We start from the raw sequence: 19,799 nt of genomic DNA, 5'->3' as shown, positions 1-19,799 counted from the left end.
AAAATTATTATCAAGCATATCCTGGCGGAATCGAGAGATTGGGGAATATTTGAGTCGCTACAGGATGGGTTCAGTACTTGACTGACGCACTTCCTGCTTTGATGCACCTTGTGGGTGATTTAATAAAGAGCGGCAAGAAGTGTTGAGAGGCTTTGCCGCAGAACTGTAGCAGAAGATGATAACCACTAAGGCCTTGCTCCTATGTACCCGGACACTTTCCCATAGTTAACATTTACAGTTAAAGAAAGAGATTAGCAAAGGGATGATTGCAGACTCATGCATAGACTCAACGCAGCGAGAAATTGGGGAATATTTGAGTCGCTACAGGATGGGTTCAGTACTTGACTGACGTACTTCCTGCTTTGATGCACCTTGTGGGTGATTTAATAAAGAGCGGCGAGAAAAACGTGATGATCGTTCTCGGGCACAGAACAGAAGCCACACCCACTTTTGGAGTTTCACAGAATGAAAGCGTCCGTGCGCAAGATGCGACTGAAACAGCACAAAAAGTAGTCTGTATAGACGACAAACTAGCCTCATCGCTTCCCCACCACCCAACCATGCACTCGGCTTGGTTCAACATCCTCGGTGGTGTTTATGTCCAAGCAGAAGCGGCTACAACTGTCATCCCACTAGTCAATCATGGATGTTATAACGCAATAGAACAGCACTTTGGATATGTTGGCTCGTTACCTGGAACAGCAATACGGGTATTTAATTGTATTTATTCAAACTGATCTTATATAATGTGTAGTTTTAGTTTAACAGTTAAAAACTCATGTTTTGGGCACACGTGCAGTTATAAAACATTTAAAAATACACCTGCATTGTTCTGTGACTCACTCATACATTTTGTCACTGCAGTCACTGGAGTAATGTCAAAATATTGTTAATACAATATTGTGTATCATCTTGTGAGCTGAGTCTGTTGTCACACCCCTAGTTTTGCAGTGACGTGCAGTCACCCCGCCTCACCTGCCATCATGGAAAGAAAAAAAATGTAAAAAGAAAAAAAAATAATTAAATTGTTATATGTATCCAGTGATTATACTATAAAGTTATTTTCCATTTAACTTCACCGGTTTTAGATTATTTTTATTCAAAATTGCTGAATTTTCACATTTGCCATTCAAATACTGAGAAGAGACGGTGCGGTGAACAGCAGCCAGTTGAGGCACGTCACTCAGTGCCTCAACATGGATTCCGGACTCGGCTAACTGCTGGCCTGCTGTGCAGTGAGACTGTATTGCTATATGAATTATATTATACATTTCCATAGTTTAGTTAGCTGAGGTATATAATGTACAGTGTATTTTGTCAACAACTGTATGTGTAACGTATTTCTTGTGCTGAGCGATCATAAAACGGCTGCAAAAGACGCACTGGCTGAGGCTCCAGTAATCCCGCCTCTTGCACCCCCGCCGTAGAATTGTTATATCAACTAAAGCCCACACTTAAACTTTCCACGTGCAAGATTGAATCTATTTAAAAAAGTTATTTCATAAGAAGCCAAAAAGTGCAAAAACAATAATGTTCGTGTTGGAGGAGTTGTGAATGACTGCAGGGCCACAACATTAGGTACACCTGCAGACTGCAGGTGTATCTAATTCACAACTCCTCCAACACGAACATTATTGTTTTTGACTTTTTGGCTTCTTATTAAATAACTTTTGCAACCTATGTTTATGGGCTTTCCTCTTTGTGATGTTAAGTTCCTGTTATGCGCTGTTATACAGTATATGCCTTGAGCTCTTATTTTGAAGGCGCTAAGAGCAGAAGTGATGTCACAGAGTGGAGCGGAAGTTTTTGAAAGAAGGTAAATAAAGTGGTCCTCGTGTAAACTGGAGCCTCCGTGTTTGTTATTTTGTAGTTTCATACAGTATAGGCGACATTTATAAACCCTCGGTTACACTTTTTTAAATAGATTAAATCTTGCACGTGGAAAGTTTAAGTGAGGGCTTTAGTTGCGGCGCATGGACTTCATTTAGTAAAGGTAAGACCATAATAACGTTTTTTTTATTATATGTGCTTTTTTGTGTGCTACAGTTTGTATGTGTAAAGTTAAAGTTAAGTTAAAGTACCAATGATTGTCACACACACACTAGGTGTAATGAAATTTGTCCTCTGCATTTGACCCATCCCCTTGATCACCCCCTGGGAGGTGAGGGGAGCAGTGGGCAGCAGCGGCGCCGCGCCCGGGAATCATTTTTGGTGATTTAACCCCCAATTCCAACCCTTGATGCTGAGTGCCAAGCAGGGAAGAATGCTGGTATGAGCTTTTAAACATAACCCGTTAACTGCTGTCAATCAAATGGTGAGTAAGATACTCTTTAGGGTTCATATGTCTGTAAATCTGACTGTGATGAAGTCAGTACCTCACCAGCCATCAACCTCACCGCACGTCACTGGTGTTTTGGCATATGTTGCTGCAAATGTATGTATGTATTTTGGGGAAAATAACCATGATATTTTTGGGGGGTTTTCAGCACACATATGAACATTAATATCGACATGGCAGTTCAAGGCATTCTGGGAATCTTCTCGATTGTTACTGGGAGGTGGCCTAAGTTTTGTGCTAATGGAGGAAGCCACAGAGAAAACTTGGCACTGCAGAATGTACAGGTCAGTGTGTTCTATCTGTTTTACCGTATTTGTTCTCTCATTCTTTTTATACTTTTTTTTACTCAACACTGTGTCAGTAGGCTCGGATAAGGATGGTTCTGGCCTACTTATTTGCTCAACTGAGTCTGTGGACTCGAGGAAAACCAGGTGGCTTACTGGTGCTCGGCTCAGCCAACGTTGATGAGAGGTAAGTACTATTTCCTAATTCCAAATACAGTGGAGCCATAAAAGACTAGGAAGTCTGGGCTTCGCCCCATGTCTCAGACCCAGATAAGCAAAAAAAAATGCTTGGATGGATATAAGCCTTTGTACATACTATCCATCCATCCATCCATCCATCCATTTTCTACCGCTTGTCTCTTAAATAACAGCTAATGAAAATTAAACCCTAGAAGCTTACATTACAGTACCATGCCCATCTCCCACTGGCATGGTACTGAAATACTCAGGAATCTAGTCTTTATGCTGCTATGATTGTAACTACCATTTTGCATCTCACTTAACATTCTTCTTCTTCTCTTACCATTGTCCTTTTTTCAGAAGAAGGTTCAAAAAAGGGCAAAAGCAAAACGTTCACATAGTTATTAAATTTACACCATCAGAAATGGTTTAAAGAACCTAAACAAAAGTTATTAACTTTTGTCTTTACATTGAATTATAAAAATAACCCCATTTCCTGGGTAAATGGTGCCTACAAACAAGTGGCACCTTACCTTGGGGAACCTGGAAAACAGGGCTATTCAACTAAATAGTTATAGGGGGCACATTTCAAGAAAGCTCAGGACGTGGGGCTGGACTTCTACCTTCAATATTACAATAAACACTCTAGTGTTTTTAGGAATTTGCTACAAAAATGATTGTCTCCAAAGTTTCGAACTGTACTCGAGGGCCAGTATGGTGTCATTCCCAGGCCAGTTGAATAACCTTGCTTCAGATTTTGTTCTTAACCCAGGTGTCCTTAGTCAAACACATTTATGATGGGTTCATTGAAGCCAGCTTGACCATGGTTCTTACACATAAGGAACTCATCATCCGGTTCTTGACTACCGATTCTCTGATGACTTATGTAACCACTCTTAATTTCTGCGTTGTGTTTTGGGTTTTTTTGAGGAAGGAGTCAAACTCGATCACTGATATGCCTTTATTGCATCATATACAACGAGAGGTGTGGACACGCTCTTTGATGTTCTCTCTCAACTCCTGGAAGTAACGGAGATTGAGCCATAGAACCAGCGCTAGCAATGTTAGCGGACAAAAAGTACAATCTAGCAACAATGATGTTGGCTCAAATTAACAAAGGAAATCTCAAAAGTGTTACTAGCAGTACATTGTGTCTCATAAATAATAGCACTATGGATGTGAGTATGAATGGTTGTCTTTATGTGTTGGCCCCGCGATGAGGCGGCCACTTTTCCAGGGTGTACCCTGCCTTTCCCCCAAGTGCAGCTGAGATAGGCTCCAGCCCCTCTGCGACCCTAAAAGAGACAAGTGGTAGAAAATGGATAGATTGACTTCAAAACATTATTTTACCTTACTTACAGTAGAGCGGGAACAGTCTTTGTGGCTTAACTCGGTCATAACAGAAGCGCAAATGACCGGGAACGTGCACGCATCGTGACATGACTAGTACACTTTACATATTGTCACACATAGAAAATAATAGTAATAAATAACAATAACAATAGTGAAATAATTTTGGTGAAATGAAACAAGTCTTAACTTGTTATACTTAGATGCAGAGAGCAAATTTTACTGTACATTGTATTCGTGTGAAATTATTTTTAAACGTATGATATTTCCTGAAGACTAGTCGAACAATAATCGACTAGTGTGGGAACTTCAAGGGAACCTGTAATGCTGTCCCTCTTTTTTGACCTATATATCTTACGTCAGATACTCGTGTTCAACGATGCCGAAGTGTCTAATAATCAGGTTTATGTATTTATAAGTGAGCCCTGCAAGCAGTTCAGGATTACGATGCATGTTGTGTTGTTGTTTTTTACAGAATGTGGCCACATTAATGTCAATGCATGCTGGACTTACTTATATGGTAATGCCCTTTCTAGGCCTGCTCCTACCCTGTTTCTGCTTTGCTGTGCGCTTCTCTGCTGTATACGGTTACACAGTGTTAGCACGTTGAGCAATGGCTCCAAGAAAATGATTGTTTGGGTGCAAGGAAAAGTTAACATTAAGTACATTAGGGAAAGTACCAGTCCTTCAGAAGCCCTCAGGAGTGTGACCAATCACAGCAGATTGGGTTTGGCGCAAGGATGCAAAAAATTGATGAAAGCGATGCAGAGCTACAAAGCTCTAAAAAGCTTTTCATGCATATAATCATGTGAGGTTGCTCTATAGAAGTCCAAAATTCAAATATGGCACTGAACATAAGTATAATTAGGTCCCCTTTAAGGCTTCACCTTCTGACTAGAGATTATTGATAGACCTGACATGTGGGTAAAAAAAATGATGACTGCCAAACCAATGCTTGGTACTAATGCACAGTAAATACCAAAATAATAAATACTGGAGAGTTTGTGAGCAATATTCAAAACCTCCCATTAAGTCTCTTCTTGTCTGATCACTTTTCTTCTCAGTCTAACAGGGTATTTTACAAAGTATGACTGCTCCAGTGCTGACATCAATCCGATTGGAGGCATTAGCAAGAATGACCTAAAGGCCTTCTTACTTTACTGTGTTGACCATTTCCAGCTCAGCGCTCTGAAAAGGTAAGGATACTGAAAAAACAACACAGCGATGACAACATTAAAACATTTTTTTTAAATGTCAAAAAATGTATTTAAAAAAAAAATTAAAGGAATACTTCAGAAATTATTCACAGCCTCTGCTATAAAGCTGAATATTGAGCTCAAAGTGCATCCTTTTTCCATGACTGTGTTTTCAATTTTCTCCATTCCAAAATCAAACACAGAAATGTATCTAATAGTGCCTGTTTAGGCAGTTGCATCTTGATCAGATGCATTTTGTAGCCATCAACATATTTCTGGTTGACTATTTGACCCTTTTATTGACAGAATTGGTAGAGTTAATCTACAGTGATTGGACTTCTGTCTTAGTTCCTAAATCTTCAATAGGGTTGGGATCAAGCTGAGGCGAGTTTGATTCCATCCATTATATCCATGCTTGGTACAGTGTAGAGGGCTTAAGGTGCACCACCAGTTAGAAAGTTGGTTAAAGCATTGTCACTCCACTTTCAGTTTTAAGCAAAGGTTTCTCTGGTTAATTGATCATCAACATTTACATCACAATCATGGATGGAAAAAAGTCCCTAAAGAAATTCCACGCTCTTTTCAGCGGTGGTTTAGAAGCAGTCCAAGAGATAGCGTTGGAAAGTCAGTCGGTAATGCAGTGAGTTTCCTACCACTCTGGCAGGAGGTAAAGCCTTTTGGATGACGCTGGTTGTGACTTCAGGTCTGGATCCAGTATGTAGCTCGCTATCTTCAGCTAATCAGAAGCAAGGAGTAACAAAAAAAACTTACATATTCAGATTTTGATCAAAACAAATCAATTTATTTAAAATTATTTAAAATCAAAAAAATATTTCAGGAACAAAAGCTTATGTAAGCATTAGTATTTTAACAGAACATGTATTTTTTAAATGTCTATATTTTTTGCAATTTCTAATTATATTGAATACAAATTGCTTGTCAGTTCGAGGAATTAGTGTCACGGCCCGGGCGCATTCCAATGCGCATTCATCTGTGCGCTTTGCTGAGCGCACCTTCACGCGCCACTTCTGCAGAAGCTGCGGCGGTGCACAGCTGCAATCAATCAGCACTCATCACACCTGTCGCTGATGAGCTTCCTGGCCTTCTTAAGCCAGTGCATACCTGCGTTCCGGGCCAGAACGTAGTTCACTCAACAGCTAATCACCACACATATTTGGTTTGGTTTCACACTTAATTTTTTTTTTTATATATATATATATATATATATATATATATATATATGTATATATATATATATATATATATATATATATATATATGTATGTGTGGGAAAAAAAATCACAAGACTATTTCATCTCTACAGGCCTGTTTCATGAGGGGGTTCCCTCAATCATCAGGAGATTTTAATGGGAGCATTCACATACCATGGTTTATATAGGGCACAGAGTGGGTGGGTACAGGCTTTTCCGTCTGTGGCGGCATGCTGTTACAATTTCGCTGCGCTTGTTGAGGGATGACAGGTCTGGACGGTAAATAATAAACAGTTTCTCTTTCAAGCATAGGTTGCATCTTTTATTACCACTATTGTAAGGTGTGCTGGATGCAAGAATTTGCCATGTTATTGAATATTCAACATTATTGTCTTTGAGGTCCCAAATGTGTTTGCTGAGTTCTGTGGTATTCCGCAGGTTTTGGTTCCTGAAAGAAGCCTTGTGATTGTTCCATCTGGTTTTGAACTCTCCCTCGGTTAATCCTACATATGTGTCGGATGTGTTAATGTCCTTGCATGTTACCTTAGATTGGTAGACAACTGATGTTTGTAAGCACCCCCCGTTGAGAGGGCAATCAGGTTTCTTTCGGCAGTTACAGCCTTTGTTGGTTTTGGAGTCGCTCTGTCCGGGGGCCGACGGCTCATTTGCAATTGTTTTGTTGTGGTTTGAGATAATTTGTCGTATATTGTTCATACAGCTGTAGCTCAATTTAATGTTGTTCTTGTTGAATACTTTTCTTAGGGTGTTGTCTTTGGGAAAGTGTTTGTCAATCAGATTGAGGAATTTGTGTCCAATGTTAGTTGAGACGTTTTTGCTGTATGGGGGGTTGTACCAGATGATGTCGTTTCGTTTTCTGTTCTTTTTTGGTTGGTTTCCTGGCGTGGGTTCATAGGTGAGGGTGAAATTGTATCCGCTTTCATCAAGGGCTTTTTGGTACGGGGGGGTTGCTTGGTCAAATTCAGCTTTGCTAGATGACAGCATCGATAGCCTTTTATTAATTCCGGTAGGTATTCTTTTCGTGGTGGTGGGTGGGTGGTTGCTGTCATGGTGCACGTATCGGAGTGTTGTGTTGGGTTTCGTGAATGGTTGGTAGCTGTTATTTCTCAGGTTGAAAGTGACGTCAAGGAAGTTGACGGTTTGCTTGTTGGCTTCAATCGTGATCCGTAGGCCGTTCTCTTTGAAAATTTGGCATATGCGCTTCTTGGTATTCTCGCTGCTCCTTGGCGAGGCGCGACACACTGCCAGTCCGTCATCACGGTATATACCAAGGTTCAGATTGAGGCTAGCGAGCTGGGAGAGGAGGAAACTCCCAACGAGTTCACACGTTTCTGCTCCGTCAAAACTTCCCATAGTGACGTCAAATGTTGCATTGTTCTTTTTTTGCCATGGTGTACTGTTGTGGATGAGAATGGAGTTTTTTGCGTGGATGATGATGTTTCTTTCGTTGCCTGTGATTGAGTCGTAGTCTGAGGCGAAGTCTAGTGCTTGAGTCAGTAGGTCTTGCGTGATGGAAGGGTAAAATTCTTCGATATCAAAGGAGATAAAGTTGTGCTGTTGTTTGTCTTGGATGTTGTTGAACCATTTGATTACTGCTGCTGTATTTCTCCATTGGTTGAGTGGTGTTTTGTCCTTGATTTTTGTGTTGACTCTGTCCAGGATTATTTTGCTGATTTTTCCTATTTCAGATTTAGTTGGGTTTATTAGTCGGCATGTTGGGTTATTTGCGAAGTTGGGTTTGTGGTCCTTCAATGTGATGAAGGCTTCCTTGTTGGCTGTGGCGTCCACCCTGTCCTCAATGTCCAGTTCAGCCGCGATCCTTTTATTTTCCAGGTGGATGTTCTGTAAGGTGTTGGGTTGTGCTTTTTTGTATGATTTGGTGATGCTTCTGTCCAGTAAGGTGTGATGTTCTGGTATGTCCATTCTGTAGAAGTTTGTGGTTTTATCGGCAGCTATGATGAGGTTGTTTACTTTCTTGATGCGCTCCTTGTCATTTTTCAGCTTGGTGAGGAGTGGGTTGCGGATTGGCTTGAATTTGACTGATTGTATCATTTTGAGCATGTCGTTCTCAAAATCCTTTAGTTCCTCAACTGTGGGTGGGTTCTTGGTAGATTTGAATCCGTAAGTTTTCTTTTGCGTTCCTTTTGTTTCAGGGTGGAGGAAAAAATGTGCTTTCCACCGCATCCTTCTTAGGAAGTGTTCCGTCTTTTCTATGAGCCTTAGCTTGTAGTCATTCTGCGCGGGTATGGGAATGTTCTTCGTGGAGTAGTCGATGTTGAATTTTTCCATTTCTGATCGTCGTACAGTGCTCAACAAATGTCAATTTGGAGCGGAGTATATGTCTTAATAAGGTTATCCAAAAAATAGTGCTCGATACCGTAGTAGAGCGCAATATATGTATGTGTGGGAAAAAAAGTCACAAGACTATTTCATCTCTACAGGCCTGTTTCATGAGGGGGTTCCCTCAATCATCAGGAGATTGTCTACCAATCTAAGGTAACACGCAAGGACATTAACACATCCGACACATATGTAGGATTAACCGAGGGAGAGTTCAAAACCAGATGGAACAATCACAAGGCTTCTTTCAGGAACCAAAACCTGCGGAATACTCAGCAAACACATTTGGGACCTCAAAGACAATAATGTTGAATATTCAATAACATGGCAAATTCTTGCATCCAGCACACCTTACAATAGTGGTAATAAAAGATGCAACCTATGCTTGAAAGAGAAACTGTTTATTATTTACCGTCCAGACCTGTCATCCCTCAACAAGCGCAGCGAAATTGTAACAGCATGCCGCCACAGACGGAAACACCTCCTAGGTAACACATGAGCCAATCACCACGCCCCTACGCCAGCCTGTACCCACCCACTCTGTGCCCTATATAAACCATGGTATGTGAATGCTCCCATTAAAATCTCCTGATGATTGAGGGAACCCCCTCATGAAACAGGCCTGTAGAGATGAAATAGTCTTGTGATTTCTTTTCCCACACATACATATATTGCGCTCTACTACGGTATCGAGCACTATTTTTTGGATAACCTTATTAAGACATATACTCCGCTCCAAATTGACATTTGTTGAGCACTGAACAGTATGTCCTGGCCATTAAATTAGGAACCAAACGGCACAGAGACCTTAGTCCCCGCCCCTTTCTCGATTTCCACGGTTCCCTACCTGTGACCATGCGTTCTAGATGCTGTGATATAGATGCTGTGTGGACATAGACCTCCCTGAAGGGCTTTGACTCGCTGTTGGGAAACTCTGCCTCCAGTAATTCAAACTCCGCCCCCAGCGATTCAAACTCCGCCCCCAATGACTTTGGCTCTGCCCCCTATGACTCTTGTTCTGCCCACCACTCGGGAATTTTCTTCTGGCCCTTCTCAGCAATCTACTGTTGGAAGGAGTAATGGACTGTTTAGATTACTGCCAGCAACCGGAGGGTTGCTGGTTACTGGGGTTCAATTCCCACCTTCTACCATCCTAGTCACGTCCGTTGTGTCCTTGGGCAAGAAACTTCACCCCTTGCTCCTGATGGCTGCTGGTTAGCGCCTTGCATGGCATCTCCCGCCATCAGTGTGTGAATGTGTGTGTGAATGGGTGAATGTGGAAATACTGTCAAAGCGCTTTGAGTACCTTGAAGGTAGAAAAGCGCTATACAAGTATAACCCATTTATTTATTTATTATTATCTAGAGAGGAGGAGGAATCTACCCGCCTCCTGGTCTCCCGCCTCCCACCTTTTGTGACTGTTCCTCATTTGACAGGAAGCGTCTGGCATCCGCTGTCAGAGGGGGGGGCTGGTACTGACGGCTGTGCTGGTGGGGTAGCGCAGCTGCGGCCAGCAAAACGGCTACCCCCCGCTCGACCCCCACCGCCTGTTTTTTGACCGGCCAAACCGCAGCCCCCAGCCAGACCACCACCACCTGTTCTCCAGCAGGCCAAACTGCAACCTCCAGCCAGACCACCACTACCTGCTCCAAGACTGCTTCCAGGTCCCCATACCAGCACCCGGACTGGTCCCCGTACCGGCACCCAGACGGGTACCCGTGCCAGCACCACAGCCAGCACCTGCTTCAGCACCTCGGCCAGCTCCTCAGCTTGCTGCCTTGTCCCTGGCTCCAATAACATTGTCCCCATGGTCTCTGGCTCCGACGACATTGTCCTCCTCATCTCGGACTGCGACGGTATCATCCTCCTCGTCTCTGGCGAACCTTTCCACGGCGCTGCCATCCTCCTAGTCTCCAGTATCGTCGCCTCCGCAACCTCCGGCTGGCCGGCCGCACAAACAGCCATCAGGCGCCCGCACGCGGCCAGTGCATGGACGCTTTTTGCGCCAACAACAGCGACGCCCAGGACAGAGACGTGGAACTTCTGACGCAACTCACGTCCGCCTTCCCGACGGCCAAGAAGGTGGCTGTTCCTTGGTCGCCCGCCTCGCCGGCCGCAGCGGCGTTCTACTCACCACCGCCACCAGACTCTTCCCCGGTGGATTCGGGCACACTTGGGCCAGCAACCCACAACCAGTTCACCCCTCCACCCTCCCTTGATCTCTGTGTTCTTCTGGTCCCAGTTTTAGGACATCTGGAAGCTGTCCATAAGGAGGGGGGTACTGTCACGGCCCAGGCACATTCCAATGCGCATTCATCTGTGTGCTCTGCTGAGCGCACCTGCGCGCGCCACTCCTGCAGAACCTGCGCCGGTACACAGCTGCAATCAATCAGCACTCATCACACCTGTCGCTGATGAGCTTCCTGGGCTTCTAATAATAATAATAATAATAATAATACATTTTATTTATAAGGTGCCTTTCTGGGCACTCAAGGGCACTGTACAAAATCAAATTGGATAAAAAAAGAAGAACAACAACAACTAAGCCAGTGCAGACCTGCGTTCCGGGCTAGAACGTAGTTTCCTGTTTTGAACACAGCATTTCCTCCGTTCCCGTGTTACGAGCAGTGTGTCTCGTCTCCCTGTATTCCCTCTGGTTACCTGGCTGCCTCATGGATCTCGACCTCCCGCCTGGACACGGACTCTGACGCCTCGCTATTGCCCCCGACTTCCTGCCTGTCTCTTCGAGCCTGCCTTGTCCCCTTGGTCTTCCGCCTCTCGCTCAACACTACCGGTAACACTCAACAGCTAATCACCACACATAGTCACACACCACACATATTTGGGTTAGTTTCACACTTCATTTATTATTTATATATATATTGTGTATATATATAAATAAACCTAGAGCTAAAACGACGTCCCTGCTGTCTGTGATGTCTCCTTCCTCCTGTACACGTAACAATTAGCTTGGCATTCAGGCTAGTTTCCAGGCTTGTCACTCACGCTGTCTCGTCCACGTGTACACGCAAGGAGGGCGTGCACAAACACAAAAGCAATCCAAGAGAAGGAACTAACAGTCTTGTTGTTTTTTTGATAGGCTATACATTCAATTATAGCTGACTTTGTTAGCTAAACTTTGCTAAATCGCTACCTTTAGCTGACCAGACACAAAGCTACTGTGCGTGTTATGTACGACAGCAGTTATGTCATTACGTGCTAAAAGTTCGAAGAGTGTGGGGTATAATGCTTAAAATATTCTGGAAAGTTAGCAACATCTAGGCATCCGCGTAAAGGTTGTTTTAAGTAGGGGTGTTCAATGATTTTATTATTTTTGTAAAATGTACTTCTCAGGTAATTTATTTTTATTCCAGAATAGTAGCTGCTCCACCCACGGCTGAACTAGAACCTCTGACTGATGGACAGGTGGCACAGACAGACGAGGTAAGGGATCAGAAAGTATTCTCAGTGTTCACAATTTGGGGTTTACATTTATGTCGACATTTATTGCCAACATCGTCATTAACACTAAGCAACGTGAAACCACAAGAGCAACATAACTACCGTCGAATTGCACAAAACACACACACAATGACATCTTTTCAGCGCAAATTACGCTTTGAAATAAAAGCTTACTTTGCACAGCACAGCAACTAACATATTGCACTTATGTATTTATTCTCTTATTTGTAAAGCAACTGTTAAAAAAAATTGCGCAATAGCTTTTTGGAACAAAAGCTTGTAATAGTTCCAACTAGTATAGAATATATAAAAATAGAATAATCGGAGGAAATCGATGTTGACGTGAGTTAACCAGTCCAGTGGGCGTCGCCACGCTACGTTCACAACCTCACATTATTTCACTAACTAAACACTGACTGTACTGTCAAATAGTTTGGTTAAACGCAAACATCAAGTTGATTCTACCTGAACACCGATAATACAATCACAAACCGACTGTATGTGATCGTTTCATTACATTAAGGTGTGTCAGAAAAGTTCCAGGACTACAGTCCAGACAATGAAGCAGCACAGATGCAAAGAGATCCTGCTGAGTTTGCTTCGTTCAGTGCGCAAGAAGAGACAATAGTTGTGGCAAGACAACCGATAGCTGCTTCACCATGACAACACGTCTACTCACAATGCCCTGAGCATCCGACATTTCCTCGCAAAAAAAATAAAAAATATTTCCGTGCTGGATCAACCTCCTGGTTCTGTGTGATTTTTTTTCCTTTCTTACGGGTCATCAAGGGGACCTGTTTAAAAGATGTGGACACGTCAAGATGGCCATGACAACAGAACAAAAGAGGATTTAGGAAGAATCCAAGCAGGAGTGTAGGCGTGCAGAGAATGCTTGAAACACGCGTTCGACTCCAGGGGGATTACTTTCAAGTAGAACATTTTTAGTTTGGATGTGAAATATATCTCTTACACCAGTTATGGAACTTTTCTGACAAACCTTGTATATGAATAAGCCTGCTGGTGTTCTCTAACCAACACCAATCCTGTTGCTGCAGGCCGACATGGGGATGACGTACTCTGAGCTCTCAGTCATTGGTGGACTAAGGAAGATCTCTAAATGTGGACCTTTTAGTATGTTCTGTAAACTTATTCACATGTGGAAGGATGTGCTCTCACCGACAGAGGTGAGTCATCTCTCTTGCCTTGTGGTGAAGCACAACAATACATTAAAACCACAAAATGAATAGTAACTAAGTATGAGCTGGAGTTTGTAATACAGAGTGAAGATGATCATATTTGTGTTTAATGTACAGTATGTGGGTGACTGCAGCGTGTTTTTACCATCCATTGTTTGGTGCCGATAAGCGCCAAAAATAGCCTTGAATTGGAATGCCAACAATGTCTTTAATGCTGTTACGAAAGTTCTGGGTAGTATTTTTAATTTTAACATAAAATGACTAAACAGAACGCACACAAGTGGTTTTGCTTATAGCCTCCTGATAACCAGCATCATCTGCAGTGGACGTTTGCTTTGGGTCTATTTCTTTTGTCAGACTTACAACATTTTAGCAACCCCAGTGACACTTTTTAATGTTGTTAATTACTTTTCAAACAAAATACATGCCCTGATTTCTTATACCTTCTATGTTATGTAGTTATTTACAAACCCATTATATTTTGTTTATTATGAGTTAGTTGACCCATTACTACACTGTAATCAATAATGACTCACTTCTAAATAAATATTATGTCATTGTATTCTTAGGGTGTTCAGGTTGTCTTGGAAGACATTTGGCCTCTCATCTGAGCAGGCTTTATCAGTTCATGTTTAAAGACTACATTGACAGCTCTAGTCTGTTCGGATTAGAGGCAAAACATCCTCTAAAACAACCTGAACAGTCCAGATGCAATCCATTAGGTTAAATGTCTTTGGATTAAAAAAGTTGAAAAAGTAATGTTGACTTTTCGGTGGCTCACTCCTCAGGTTGCACAGAAGGTTAAGCACTTCTTCAGGATGTATTCTTTCAACCGCCACAAGATGACGTCGATCACTCCGTCCTACCACGCTGAGAGCTACAGCCCTGATGACAACCGATTTGACCTCAGACCGTTCCTGTACAACACACGCTGGGACTGGCAGTTTCGGTCGATTGACAGTCAGGTATGATTGTACTTTATACACATACTTTCTGCGCCAAAGAACACAGCTTGTAATATTGTTCATCATGTGTTTAGTGAAAATAAGATCTTAACAGCCTAGACCATTAACCCAACAATTGCATTTCAATGAAGTTAAACAGTAGGTGGTAGTAGTAGTAAGTAAAGGCTAGAAAATGGCATAGTTACTGTCTCGCTTCTCTTGTGGACTCTGGTTGGAAAGACTATAGTGAACAAACATTGACCACATCATCAAGAATCATCGAGAGTTTACCTAAAAGATTTCAGCCCCAGAATAAAATGCTCAAGATTGATTTTGTCAGCTGTCAAATAATGCACTGATGAGTGGGAATTTGGTCCAGTCCTCTTTACAGATATTGCACACACACACAGACACACCCAGAGTAAGTTGGTTCTTCTTTAACAACAAAATTAAAGGATGCTGTGGCCAGCCCAACGCCGTACTTTGATTCCATAGTCAACTTGTGAAATGACACTAATAAGCATCATTATACAACTAATAATTGCAAAGACGTTAATCAACTCCATGCATCTTTGATGGTGAAGCAGTTTTTAGAAAAAATGGTTCTACAACTAAATAGCTTAGTGATACACAGGAATGCTAGTTTATATGGTAAAACATTGACTTGGTAAATAAAGATGCAAACACTTTACATAAAGTGTTTTAAAATGGACATTGACTTTTGATTTGTCGACACCCATTGATTTAGAATATAATATGCAGTGTCCCGAGGCATGGAAATAAAAACTACTATAAGGATCTTGAGCTTTACTCACATTTTTAAAAACATTCCTATCATTTTGAACTCAGCATTATGCAGTGCAGTTTTATGGCACTGCAAACTACAACCACAGTAATAACTACAAACTGCACTGGGAGAGTGCAGACATTCACCAGGCCCTATTTCCCAACAGTAAAGAATCCTTTAAAAAAAATCCTGAATCCAGACGATAATCCGTATCATCCCCAAACAAACAAACCCCAACGGAGACATCACCTCCTGGTGGAAGTATTACATATTAAGTGGTGCCAATGAGCAGAGTTGGAGGAGAGGTACCTTTGTGTTTTACTACAATGTATTTCCTGATTTCAGTAGTGTTTATCAAAGTGCTGGGCACTTTCACTTTCTTTGGGTCCATGATGGATTGTTTTGTGCTCATACTCATAAAAAGTTCAGAGATAAAGCCACGCTCTCTCCATTACACCAAATGGTAATGAGCAAACAGACTTGTTTGTTATGTGCAATGTTTGGCTGTCGATAACAGAGACAGTGTACAAAAAACGGGACAACATTTTGGAAAATAATTTTGTTGAAAACCATATTATAGAAAAAGTGAGGCGTACAGAAGCTAAGGTACCACTGTTTTGTAAAATGAATACCTCAATGACCGTGTCAACCAAAACTGGGCTTTATTGTCTTTGTAAAGATGATTCAGACGATGTCTATGGAATTCATTAACAATTATCTTTTGTCTTAGTAAATTAGAATATTTTGAAAAACTTGATTTATTTCAGTAATTGCATTCAAAAGGTGTAACTTGTACATTATAGTTATTCATTGCACACAGACTGTTGCATTCAAATGTTTATTTCATTTAATTTTGATGATTTGAAGTGGCAACAAATGAAAATCCAAAATTCCGTGTGTCACAAAATTTGAATATTACTTAAGGCTAATACAAAAAAAGGGATTTTTAGAAATGTTGGCCAACTGAAAAGTATGAAAATGAAAAATATGAGCATGTACAATACTCAATACTTGGTTGGAGCTCCTTTTGCCTCAATTACTGCGTTAATGCGGCGTGGCATGGAGTCGATGAGTTTCTGGCACTGCTCAGGTGTTATGAGAGCCCAGGTTGCTCTGATAGTGGCCTTCAACTCTTCTGCGTTTTTGGGTCTGGCATTCTGCATCTTCCTTTTCACAATACCCCACAGATTTTCTATGGGGCTAAGGTCAGGGGAGTTGGCGGGCCAATTTAGAACAGAAATACCATGGTCCGTAAACCAGGCACGGGTAGATTTTGCGCTGTGTGCAGGCGCCAAGTCCTGTTGGAACTTGAAATCTCCATCTCCATAGAGCAGGTCAGCAGCAGGAAGCATGAAGTGCTCTAAAACTTGCTGGTAGACGGCTGCGTTGACCCTGGATCTCAGGAAACAGAGTGGACCGACACCAGCAGATGACATGGCACCCCAAACCATCACTGATGGTGGAAACTTTACACTAGACTTCAGGCAACGTGGATCCTGTGCCTCTCCTGTCTTCCTCCAGACTCTGGGACCTCGATTTCCAAAGGAAATGCAAAATTTGCATGGTTGGGTGATGGTTTGGGGTGCCATGTCATCTGCTGGTGGCAAAATCTACCCGTGCCTGGTTTACGGACCATGGTATTTCTGTTCTAAATTGGCCCGCCAACTCCCCTGACCTTAGCCCCATGGGGTATTGTGAAAAGGAAGATGCAGAATGCCAGACCCAAAAACGCAGAAGAGTTGAAGGCCACTATCAGAGCAACCTGGGCTCTCATAACACCTGAGCAGTGCCAGAAACTCATCGACTCCATGCCACGCCGCATTAACGCAGTAATTGAGGCAAAAGGAGCTCCAACCAAGTATTGAGTATTGTACATGCTCATATTTTTCATTTTCATACTTTTCAGTTGGCCAACATTTCTAAAAATCCCTTTTTTGTATTAGCCTTAAGTAATATTCTAATTTTGTGACACACGGAATTTTGGATTTTCATTTGTTGCCACTTCAAATCATCAAAATTAAATGAAATAAACATTTGAATGCATCAGTCTGTGTGCAATGAATAAATATAATGTACAAGTTACACCTTTTGAATGCAATTACTGAAATAAATCAAGTTTTTCAAAATATTCTAATTTACTGGCTTTTACCTGTGTATATATATATATAAATAAAAGAAATACTTGAATTTCAGTGTTCATTTATTTACACATATACACACACATAACACTCATCTACTCATTGTTGTACTTGAAAGTGCAATGCTTTGCAGCCAGAAGCACAGCCTTATATACTACATACATACTAAATACACAGTAATGAAAACACAGTTGTTCTACTAACTGTACTGTGCTTGCTGCTTACTTACTAAAAAAAAACAAAAAAAAAAACACTTACCTTTCACTATTTGAGTAGCCTTTGTTCTGCCATTTGCGTACTGGTAAACGATCTCTGAATCCGGGAACATATCCTTGACGGATTTGTTGAAGACATCCGCAAATGAGAACGGGATGTTGCTTCCAGCTATCAGCATAGCCATCTTTGTCTCGGCATAAGTTACACCATCGGATCTCCATTTAGCGAGGTGGCCCATAATACTGGGCTGGGACACCGTGCTGCGCTGGCGACGCTTTGTGCTTCGCTGTCCGTTCATGGCTGAGTATATCCGTTCGGCCACCGTGTTCAATGGAGAAGTCTGTTCTACAAAATTTACAGGCAGCATACTCCTTCCCCTTCAAACTGCCCTGGATAAACTGAAATTCTTGTTTCCATTCGTTTTGGAACTTACAAGCATATTTCTTCATCTTACTCGTCGTCGGCGTATGCTGTATCTTCCTCGTCCGCATGGAGCTGAAGGGGGCTTGGCCTTCAGCTCTGGCTGGAAATCGGGAGAAAATTTGTCCCGGGAGGTTTTCGGGAGAGGCGCTGAATTTCGGGAGTCTCCCGGGAAAATCGGGAGGGTTGGCAAGTATAGCTGGAAGCAACATCCCGTTCTCATTTGCTGATGTCTTCAACAAATCCGTGAAGGATATGTTCCCGGATTCAGAGATCGTTCGCCAGTACGCAAATGGCAGAACAAAGGCTACTCAAATAGTGAAAGGTAAGTGTTGTTTTTTTTAGTAAGTAAGCAGCAAGCACAGTACAGTTAGTAGAACAACTGTGTTTTCATTACTGTGTATTTAGTATGTATGTAGTAGAGATGCGCGGATAGGCAATTATTTCATCCGCAACCGCATCAGAAAGTCGTCAACCATCCGCCATCCACCCGATGTAACATTTGATCAGAACCGCACCCGCCCGCACCCGCCCGTTGTTATATATCTAATATAGACGATGCAAGGCATTAGTGAGGTTATAAAGCTTTTGCCTGTTAAAGAAAGGAGACTGATCCAATGCAGCACAGACATTCGCGTGCCACGCTGTCACGACCCAGACGCACACCAGTGCGCAATCATATGGGAGCCGCGCTGAGCGCACCTCCAAGCGCGTCTCTGGCCTGACGCTCCAGCGCCATCCATTTTCAGGGCTAGTTGATTCGGCAGGTGGGTTGTTACACACTCCTTAGCGGGTTCCGACTTCCATGGCCACCGTCTAGCTGCTGTCTATATCAACCAGGGTGAGCCCCACCCCTTTCGTGAGCGCACTGCGCGCGGAGTGAGCCCTGTTACACGCCCCCGGCAACAGGGGTGGCGGGCAGGTAAGCTGCGCGGGCGGAGCGCGCAGAGTGACCCCTGTTACGAGCCCCCGGCCACGGGGGTGGCGGGCAGGTAAGCTGCTTACCTGCTGCGCGTGACGCCGGCCGCGGCGAAGGCGGACGAGGCGGGGTGTCGGTGCGGTGGGCGCGGTGGTGACCCTGGACGTGCATCGGGCCCTTCTCGCGGATCGCCTCAGCTACGGCTCCCGGTGGGGCCCTCTCGGGGGAAGGGGCCTCGGTCCCGGACCCCGGCGAGGCGTCCCTTCTCCGCTCCGTAAAAGTGTCCATCTCTTTTTTTTTTTTTCTTCTGTTGTGGCATATGCTGCAGGTGCCTGCTCGTTTTTCGTATGTGGGTAACAACATTTAACTATGTATATATATTTCCGAATTGGTTTAACTGCCACCCGCCTGAATCTATTTAAAATCAATTTTTTTTTTAATTTCAACCACCCGACCCGACCCGCGGATAAAATCTAATTTTTTAAAATTTCATCCGCCCGATCCGCGGATAATCCGCGGACTCCGCGGTTTTGCCCGCACACCGCGCATCTCTAGTATGTAGTATATAAGGCTGTGCTTCTGGCTGCAAGCACTTTCAAGTACAACAATGAGTAGATGAGTGTTATGTGTCTGTATATGTGTAAATAAATGAACACTGAAATTCAAGTATTTCTTTTATTTAAATATATATAATAAAATAAATATATATATAGCTAGAATTCACTGAAAGTCAAGTATTTCTTTTATATATACAGGTAAAAGCCAGTAAATTAGAATATTTTGAAAAACTTGATTTATTT

At 42.6% G+C, this 19,799-nt stretch overlaps 1 protein-coding gene across 2 annotated transcripts in view; it reads left to right on the top strand.

The window, feature by feature from the left end:
- The window catches only part of LOC133608539 (glutamine-dependent NAD(+) synthetase), an 88,620-nt gene extending 72,652 nt beyond the window's left edge, over nt 1-15,968 (top strand). Inside the window, exons 15-20 of one of the 2 annotated variants that reach the window (XR_009815609.2) lie at nt 2,487-2,622; nt 2,703-2,809; nt 5,217-5,348; nt 10,354-11,288; nt 12,292-12,361; nt 13,435-13,495. Coding sequence is in view for 1 of the 2 variants with exons in the window: in XM_061963841.2 (XP_061819825.1) it covers nt 2,487-2,622; nt 2,703-2,809; nt 5,217-5,348; nt 12,292-12,361; nt 13,435-13,563; nt 14,364-14,546 (757 nt within the window). In the remaining variant the exon portion in view is untranslated. Of the gene's footprint in view, nt 1-2,486; nt 2,623-2,702; nt 2,810-5,216; nt 5,349-10,353; nt 11,289-12,291; nt 12,362-13,434; nt 13,564-14,363 lie in introns of those variants that run through there. The other variant, XM_061963841.2, reaches the window with a different exon arrangement.
- The last annotated feature ends 3,831 nt before the right edge of the window (nt 15,969-19,799 follow it).

The sequence above is a fragment of the Nerophis lumbriciformis genome, linkage group LG06 (assembly GCF_033978685.3).
Source record: "Nerophis lumbriciformis linkage group LG06, RoL_Nlum_v2.1, whole genome shotgun sequence".
NCBI classification, from domain to species: domain Eukaryota; kingdom Metazoa; phylum Chordata; class Actinopteri; order Syngnathiformes; family Syngnathidae; genus Nerophis; species Nerophis lumbriciformis.
Note: the sequence above shows the minus strand (reverse complement) of the source record. Positions and strands in the feature narration are given on the sequence as shown.